Source organism: Musca vetustissima, unplaced genomic scaffold, assembly GCF_032173495.1.
Source record: "Musca vetustissima isolate MV318-11 ecotype Yass unplaced genomic scaffold, APGP_CSIRO_Mvet_v1 utg12402, whole genome shotgun sequence".
Classification (NCBI taxonomy): domain Eukaryota; kingdom Metazoa; phylum Arthropoda; class Insecta; order Diptera; family Muscidae; genus Musca; species Musca vetustissima.
In genome coordinates, this window is record NW_026887364.1 from 40,525 (window position 1) to 49,443 (window position 8,919).

Consider the following 8,919-nt stretch of genomic DNA (forward strand, 5'->3'; position numbering starts at 1 on the left):
AATTGTATCACATTTCGTACCGTCCAAGTACGAATTTCCAAAAACCCAGCCTTATCTGTCACCTTTGAACCAAAAGTGACCCTCACCCAAAACTTCAAGATTCTAGTTTCAGTAGTTTCGTCTGGGCGTTGATGAATCGTTAAATCCGTCAGTCAATCACTTTACTCTTTTATTAGTATAGATTATAACTAAATTTAGTACCTTTCGTACACTTATAGGTCGAATTTCCAAAAACCCTTTTGTACATCTTTCTAACTTTCCATCAGTGACCCACATTCCAAATTTAGAACTCCAGCTCTTCCCGTTCGACTAATACAAAGGGTACCATATTTCGTACATTTTAGTACTTTTTGTACACTTCTAGTTCGAATTTTCAAAAACCCAGCATTATCTCACGCCTACACACCAACAACAACCCACACTCAAAATTTCAAGCTTCTAGCTTTCTTTCTTCCCAAAACATCGAAAGATTTTATTCTCGAATACTCTAATGTTAAATTTTATTTACATCTGAATTTGAAAATATTTTAATTTTTTGTCATTTTTAAGACATTACATAATTGTATGTGTCCTGTTGATTGAAAATAATTTAAAAAAAATTCTTGTACGTAATTGTGCTAGCCAACAACGTTGTTCAAATGCCCGTCAGAACATGGCATAAGAAAGCGTTTGTACATATTCCGACAGTTCATTTCGCTGAACAGGTTATTTGAACTGCTGGCAAATTCCGGTAAAATACTTTGTTTTGTTGACAATACGGTTTTGTAAAATCATAAACTATTTCGTACGCAATGGAAAACTACGTAGATGTTGTTCTGGATATTGAACAGCAGGAATTGGAGGTGCCCGTTCTCAGTTCTGCGCTGTACACAAAATTGTTTGCCTGTTATTTGCTACAAAATAGATTGAACGATGCAAAGTTTTTATGGAAGCGATTGCCACAAAAGTTATGTGCCGAAAATGAGGACCTAAAGGAATTGTATATAATCTTGCGATGTCTTCTTTCCAATAATATCCAGCAGCTTATTCAACGCATAGGAAGGGATTGGCCGGATGATATCAAACCCATTATGGAAAGCTTATTACGAACAACCCATGGGAATATTCCTAAAACTGTGGAGAACGCTTATGCATCCATAGTAAAAGAAAATCTGATTGAAGCTGTTGAAGCCTATCAAAAATATGTGAATGAGACCTCAACGAATGATAGCAGCACCCCGTTACATGGATCCCAGAATTCAACCACAATTGTTAGTTCTGAACATCAATTGTCTAAGTTGACAGGCTTTGTATCATTTTTGGAAAATTGATTTAATAAAATGTCCATATTATACATAATACTTGCAATGCTCTCCAACTTTATCATTATAAACAAACTAATTATTTATAAATAAAAGGTTGACAATGCCGAATTAAAAAAGAATTTCTACCTTCAAAATATCCAAAAAGGGACCAGTACCGGTAAACTAAAACTTGAATTGATATATCCCATTTGCCATACGAAAGATCATAGGGGTATCATAAATATTGTGAGTCCTATCAGGATTTCATTAGACGGACATTACAATTCGGCATAGGGCGACGTTTTAGTATGGCAGCATTTAACGTTGCTCCCAAATTCGGTATTTTGTGCACGTTTATCAATAAACGTAAATTTATATTATGAGTTATAATTAAATATTGGACTAATTTTTAGGATAGACCCCATATAATGATATATTGCAAATCATTAAATATCAACTCTTCAATAATATTGCCATATGTCTCTGTGTAAAATGTCATCAAGCTAAGTTAATTTATTATGCAGAAATTATTTTGTATTTTGGTTATTAAAAGATTAACAAATATATTAAAATTAAATATTAGTTTTATAAAACCAATACTTCATCATTAGCCACAAGGCTGAGGGTATAACAATTATCAATAATGATTCTAGTTTGGGGGTAGGCCCCAATAAAATTTTCTCCAATTTATGTTGATGATCAGAGAAAATTCGTTAAATGTTAACCCTTTGAGCCCCGATTTTTTCCGTAATCATAGAACAATTTTCTGTTCACAGATTTAATGCAACTATCCTAGATAGGACATGGACAAAATTTGACATCGCTACATCCTTGCATTCGGGAGATACAGTACATTCTTTCTGAAAAATAAAAGCCCAATATCAAGAAAACCAAATGCAAAATCGACGAAAAAATTATTTTAAATTATTCTCTATATTCTATTTTACAAGAATCAAAAATAATTCTCAAATACGAAGAGATTTAAATAATATGGACTGTATACACAAAATAGTACTGTACACATATTTGTCCTCTTCTCTATATTAAAAAGCTCATAACTTTACCAAAATTTTGAATTTTTTGGATTTTTCTTGTGATATGTGTCGTCCATAATCAGATCTTGACATATGAAATCCAAAGAATATATATCTACTAGCTGTATATAAAATATAAGCTCTAAAACATTTTGTTGCCTGTGGGCAACATTGGGCCACAAAGGGTTAAGGAATCGATTCTGAGTCATTTTAGAGAGAGAAAATGTCAGGCTTAAAATGAAAATTTAATGGCTAACAGCTAACAAAAGATCTATCACAGTTTGCTCGGAAGCTATCATCAATAAAACAGGTGGAGATGAACAGCCGGCCATATCAATTTACTTAATTAGCATATTGTGCTTTTCAGTTTGTTTTGAATTTCTCTATAAATTGCATATGCATGTACAGTAGCGTGTATTAAATATCAGGCCCTCTTTAGCTAATTTTAATCTTTTGTTGGTATACATTTTTTTAGTAGAGGTACTTTGTTGAAAGATCTAGTGCACCAATTGTGATGCAGCAAGATTGTACATGAATAAACTTCAAGGTTTAATTTTTGTTTGAATTCCGTACCAGTTCTTAAGATTCTATCTTCATCAAATTGACTGATTTTTCCATTTCGTCGACGAGTTTCTGGTTTGGGAGACCATTTTATGTCGATAAAGATCATCAGAACATCCAAACACATCATGTAAAATAGCGGCCTATTAAAAAAAAACATTTTTAATAAATGTACGGGTTTGGTTTTTTTATAAATTATTTTATAAATGTTTACCACAAAAGCAACATAAAAATTAGAATATTAATTCGGTACTGACTACAAAAAGAACGGTATTTTTTCAGGTTATTTTTCATTCTTTAAATAACAATGTCACAATAAATAACAATGTCACAATAGAAATAGAATGTAGTAAGAATTAAAGTCCAGTCTATTGGGACAAACCTTTTGGTACCTCCGCCACAGACAATTAAATGTTTAATAAAAGCTTATTGGAGGTGATGCAAATGTGGTATACCCATTTGTTTTTAGATTGCCAAATTTTTATTTTTTATCCGATTAAATTGAAATTTTACACTTAACATGCTACATGTGTTGTCTTTCCATGAATCAATTTGAAAATAATATTAATCTAACAATTCAAGAGATATTTAAGAAAATATTTGAAATTCCATTAAAATAGATTTTTAAAAAAGTGCTGGTAATGTGGTATATCACATGATGTTAATGTGGCATAGTATAATTTCCACTTCCAATTGATATCTTATACAATTTATTGTTTTTAATAAATGCGAATACGTTGAATGGAACTTTAATTTTTATTGTATAATATATTTAATTTTTGTATGGAGAAGTTGTTAAAACCCATAGCCTTTGTTTTTCATCCTTGTGATTCATAGTAGACTCTCTGAAGAAATGTCTAGTTTTTTTCCTAAATTGGTGATTGTGTGGTGCAATCGCGCATATTATTTTATTTTTAGTTCATACTAATTATTTTAATGCTTTAGTAATAACGATTAAATTACATCCGTAAAACAAAAAATTATTTTTTAACTTCAACCGAAAAAAGTAAATTTCATAAAAAATTTAATTTTTAGTACTGATTGTTAACGTGATTTAAATAAATTAAACAGATCATTGCTTTCTTATTTTTTTAAGAACAGCAAACTATAGACCCTGTTTCAGTTAATTATCAGTTTACAAAAAAAGTGACTATACCACATTACCAACCTATACCACATTTGCATCACCTCCTCTATACCGATTTTTTGGGGCACCCACCTCCCAAGGATTGTCCGATTGATACAACATTTTGTACAGCGTATTGAGATAGGTCCATATTAATGTATACGAAGTTTTGTGAAAATCGGTTCAGATTTAGATATAGCACCAATATATAGTTTCGTCAGATTTTTGGTAAATGGCGCACTGAGGAGCCTATGTCTGTTCCATATACACGAGATAAAATTGTGGAAAGCGCTCTGTGCTGCAAACGGTATATGCCACGGTTGCTCAATTAGGTCCATAATTACATATACAGTGGTGGTCACGTAATTAAAACACTTTTTGATCAGCCCTCGATCCTTTTGAAGTATTTTTGAAAATTTTTTATTTTTATCAAAAAATATATCCGTCACAGAAAGAACAGAGATCAACGCCTATGCTAACGAGTAAAAGTTTCTGGCACACAGCAGAATTTTTAATGCAAAAATACTTCAAAAGAATCGAGGGCTGATCAAAAAATGGTTACCACAGTAAATGTTTTAATTACGTGACCACCACTGTAGCTCCACATATATCATTTTGCCCGATTACATAAAAATTGTACCCAAAAAATCTGATTGACATACAATTTTTCATAGATTTCAGAATGGTATGCGCATGGGGTTTTTAATTGTTTCAAATATCTATGTAGATCACACATTTAGTTTTGCCCCATTCCATTTCAATGGTCCTGTAATGATTATATGTCTGTTCTATCTACAAGACATTGTATATATTAGCATCTCTTGTATGTACCGAAAGTGGTGAAGGGTATCATTCAGTCTTCCCGTCCGACTTTTGATCTTTCCTTACTTGTTATTTTTTAGCGTTGTTACGTCCAGAATATCAAAAAAAAAAAAAAAAATCATGAATGTGCTCCCAAAATTTCTTTCAGTTGAATTTTAAAAGAATTTTGAAAATTTACATCCGATTTCGGTGTACACCAAAAAAACACCGATCTATATCCATTTCAGTGCAGTTTATCAAGAACAATTGATGTGGTAACGCACACTATTTTTGGGATAAATCACGTACATCTCCCTTTTACTACTCCCTTCATTTCAGAACCAATTCAATACTTTGGTGCACTATTATAAAATCGGTCGAAAGTATATACGGGAGCCATATCTAAATCTGAACCAATCTCCACGAACTTCAATAGGGTTTGTCTTTGGGCCAAATAAATGTGCCCAAACTGTACCAATATTAACATGGACAGACGGACGAACATACATAAATTGACTAAGGAAGTGGTTCTACGCATATCCTCAAAAATAGGAATGAATTTATCTCGTTTCCTTTTGCATGTTACAAACCTATCGCTGGCGTAACGTGAAAAGGCAATAAGTCCACTTTTTCTAGATATTGAGATTTTGATACAGGCATTCAATAAAAGTAGTTATCTCATGTCGCTTGCTGTTTTTTTTTTTCTCCTGTAAAATTGTAAAATACGAACGTCTTGCCTTTACATGTTAAACCAGCGATATCCATAAAGACATAATACTCTGTACAGTGTAACTGAAAAATACTGCAAAAATAAACCACAAACTACCTTTTAGTGTTCATCAACTATTTCATTTTTGTTAATGTCGCTATGATCTGGAAACCAAATAAGTCTAACAAAATGTCGGCCAAATTTCGATAATGCTGCAACAAGTTTTCATTGTTGTGCACATAAAGAATAACTTATTTTTAAGTAGGGGACAAATATTAAAAATTAACAATAATATTAGATTTTCTTATAGCCTAGTCTGACGAAATCCTAGCATTAACACCCTTGATTCAAATTAACTTTTTTTAATGCACAAAATCATACTGAATTTACCAATTTCAATATGACAATGCGGTCGAAAACCAATTGTTGTAAATTTTTTATGTTTGTGAAAATAAAAATGTATAACAAAGGCAAATTTCATATGTCTTTCAATGTGTTAGCTGTTTTTCCAAAAAGAAAATATCTGTTATTTCCGCTTTATCAAATTAAAAAAAGATATTGTAAAAATTTTATATTTTTGAAATTTTCGTTCTAAATTCGGAACCTGCCGTCTGTCAGGGTAAAAAGTTAATTAAAATTAAGATTTTTTAAAATTAACTCCATCGTCTGTCTACGGTATTAGGATTTAAACAACTGTATAAGAACGATTTCTATTATTTCATTTCATTTATTAATTCACTTCATCTTCTATATACATATGTATATAAAAATGAATTGCTGTTCGTTATTCTCGCTAAAACTCGAGAACGGATTTTTCTTCTTAGTCTTGAAATGTTCGTGGAGCTCCAAGGAAGGAAAAAGTCGAAACCCGCGAAAAATTTGCAAAGAAAATTATGAAGCATATTTGCATTTCCACGAATTTAGTATGGAACTATTTTGATTGTACCATGTAATAGATGTTATTTTGAGATATTTTAGGATAAAAATGCTGGTAGATAATTTCTCAAAGCCTTCATTTGTTGAATTTTGAAAATTTTCAAAATCTTTTTTTATTTTTTTCCATTGAATTGACAGTGTATTGAAACTACTTTATATGAGAATACAAACAAATAATTGAGAATTATATTATTGAGTGTATGTACATGTTGTCCATATAATGCACGTACATTTTGGGACATTCTGAATAGAGTTCTGATTCTAAGATCCACGACTTATATTATTTTTCTTGAAAATAATAATAATAGTTCCACATTGTTCCTTAAAGCATCTAAAATGTTGCTATGCCGCGGGAAATATCAAATCAGTTGGTACCATTATATGGTACCAATTGGTCAATAACTCTGACTATTAAATTAAATTAGGACATCTAATAGCAAGTAAAATCGTCGTTAAGATCGGTATCGTGTGTGCAAATTTCAAAGCTCTATCTTAAATAGTGGAGGGTAAAAAAGCTAACTTAACATTGGGCTACCGTTCTGAGAAAGTCTTATAAATATATTGGGAAATGTATTTAATTAGAAAGACAATCTTATATGTACATTTAAAATTATAAATTTTATTTTTTCCACGAATTTAAATTTTAATAAACGTATAACCACTGAATCTTTGGAATGCAAAAATAGCAACAAGACTCGTTAATGTCGCTTTATGTGTGCTCTGATAAATACCAAGGTATTACAAAGATCTGTACATTCCACCTTATGAATATTGATAGGCAAAAACAACGTTTGCCGGGCCCGCTAGTTGTAATATAAATATTTTGGTCATAGAAACGTTTGTATATATCCAAACCGTCTAAAGATATTTAGATGATTATAATAACTTCTTCAATGTTTGGGGAAAAATACCATATATTCAGTCAGGTGATTTTCATTAGATGCGATATGACGTATTTCCCATTTCGTATAATGAATGATGTAATGTCCGGCTGCACAAAACCGATCGAAAAATATAGTCGAGTGACGTTGATGTTGGGAAAATTCCATTATATGTACAGTACAAACAGATGAGCTCTCAAATTATAAGTTGGTTTTATGCAACTATATCAGTAGTGACAGTTCATCACGCCACGGAAAACATCAGTTCGTAGGGAGACTCTGCGGCACCTTCGCCACTTTTAGTGCTCTATATCTCAGTACTCAACAGATATAAAAACATTTTGGCGTGTTATTGTCCTCTGATACTTAATTATAAAAACTAGTACCAAAAACATATAATAAATTAGTATTAGTCAACATTTTTTTCCAGTTTTGTAAAACAGTCTAATTATCTGAATGTGCCCATACCGGGGTACCTTCAGCATTTGACGGAACACATTCGGCACCATATTCATAACCTGGTAATTATCACCGTAATCAGTCTGGTTGAAATTCTTTTTATTGTATTCGATATATTTACGAGAATTATGAAGTAATGAATCGGATTGTTTATAGAAATGTGTTGGAAACACTACAATTTACTTCGGCGTAGAAAATATACTGTTTGCTTGAGTGAAGTTATAAAAAATGTGTGTGTTCCTCGGATAAAAAGTTTAAATCTTAGTTTCGCCTCATTTTATTGCATTGCAATAACTAATTTAAATAATTGTTTATTGAAGGGGTGGCGTAGGGGCATGATTGGGATTGTGGACACTGACCTCCTCGCGGTGCCACCTGGGGAGCTATGTTCATCACCCGATGAAATAGTGAGCTAATATGTGCCGCGAGTTCACCCATAAGAACTATAAAAAATGGGTTGAGGCGTCGGGTTAGTTGCCCCCTCTCGGAAACCCCAACCTACTTTGAAAAGGCTAAGAAAAAGAAAACCAAACCCGCCTAATGTTGACGACCCCCGCAAACGTATAAAGGACCACGATCTGCGAATCTGCACTTGGAATGTGCGCACTTTGTACAGAAAAGGCGCAGTGTTCGATTTGGCGGATGTACTCAAGAAGTACAAAGTCGATATTATTGCCTTACAGGAAATGCGATGAAAAGGGACTGGCGTAAGTAAATCAGATGATTGCGCCCTGTATTATATCCGAGGATCGAAATCGATTCGGACCATTACCTTGTGGCAGCCAAGGTACGCACCCGTCTTAATGTAGCAGCAAAGGTGCGATCTAACACAACACGGAAACTCGACGTCGAAAAGCTGCAAACACAACAGGTAGCCGAGGCCTACTCCGCTCAACTTACCCATCTGCTTGAAGAAAGCACTTCTTGTCCCGATAATAGTATAGATGCACAATGGCAAAGAATTGCCCTCTCCCCACAAACTGCAGCAAAAGCAACACTTGGGTACTAAAAACCACCACCAAGAAACCCATTGTACGATCTGGAGTGTCGTATGCTACTGATGTGAAATACGTATAGGGCAACCCTGCAGACAGTAGCAACACGAAACGTGATGGAGAATTATCGAGAG

At 32.9% G+C, this 8,919-nt stretch overlaps 1 protein-coding gene across 1 annotated transcript; it reads left to right on the forward strand.

Annotated features, from left to right (window-relative positions):
• Positions 1-791: 791 nt before the first annotated feature.
• On the forward strand, positions 792-1,310 carry LOC133334942 (COP9 signalosome complex subunit 8-like). Its single transcript, XM_061543254.1, has one exon. It carries the CDS (start codon positions 792-794, stop codon positions 1,308-1,310), a length of 519 nt encoding a protein of 172 aa, XP_061399238.1.
• The last annotated feature ends 7,609 nt before the right edge of the window (positions 1,311-8,919 follow it).

Excerpts from the sequence above, each read along its gene's own strand:
- LOC133334942 (XM_061543254.1), top strand. The coding sequence starts at position 792 with ATGGAAAACTACGTAGATGTTGTTCTGGATATTGAACAGCAGGAATTG.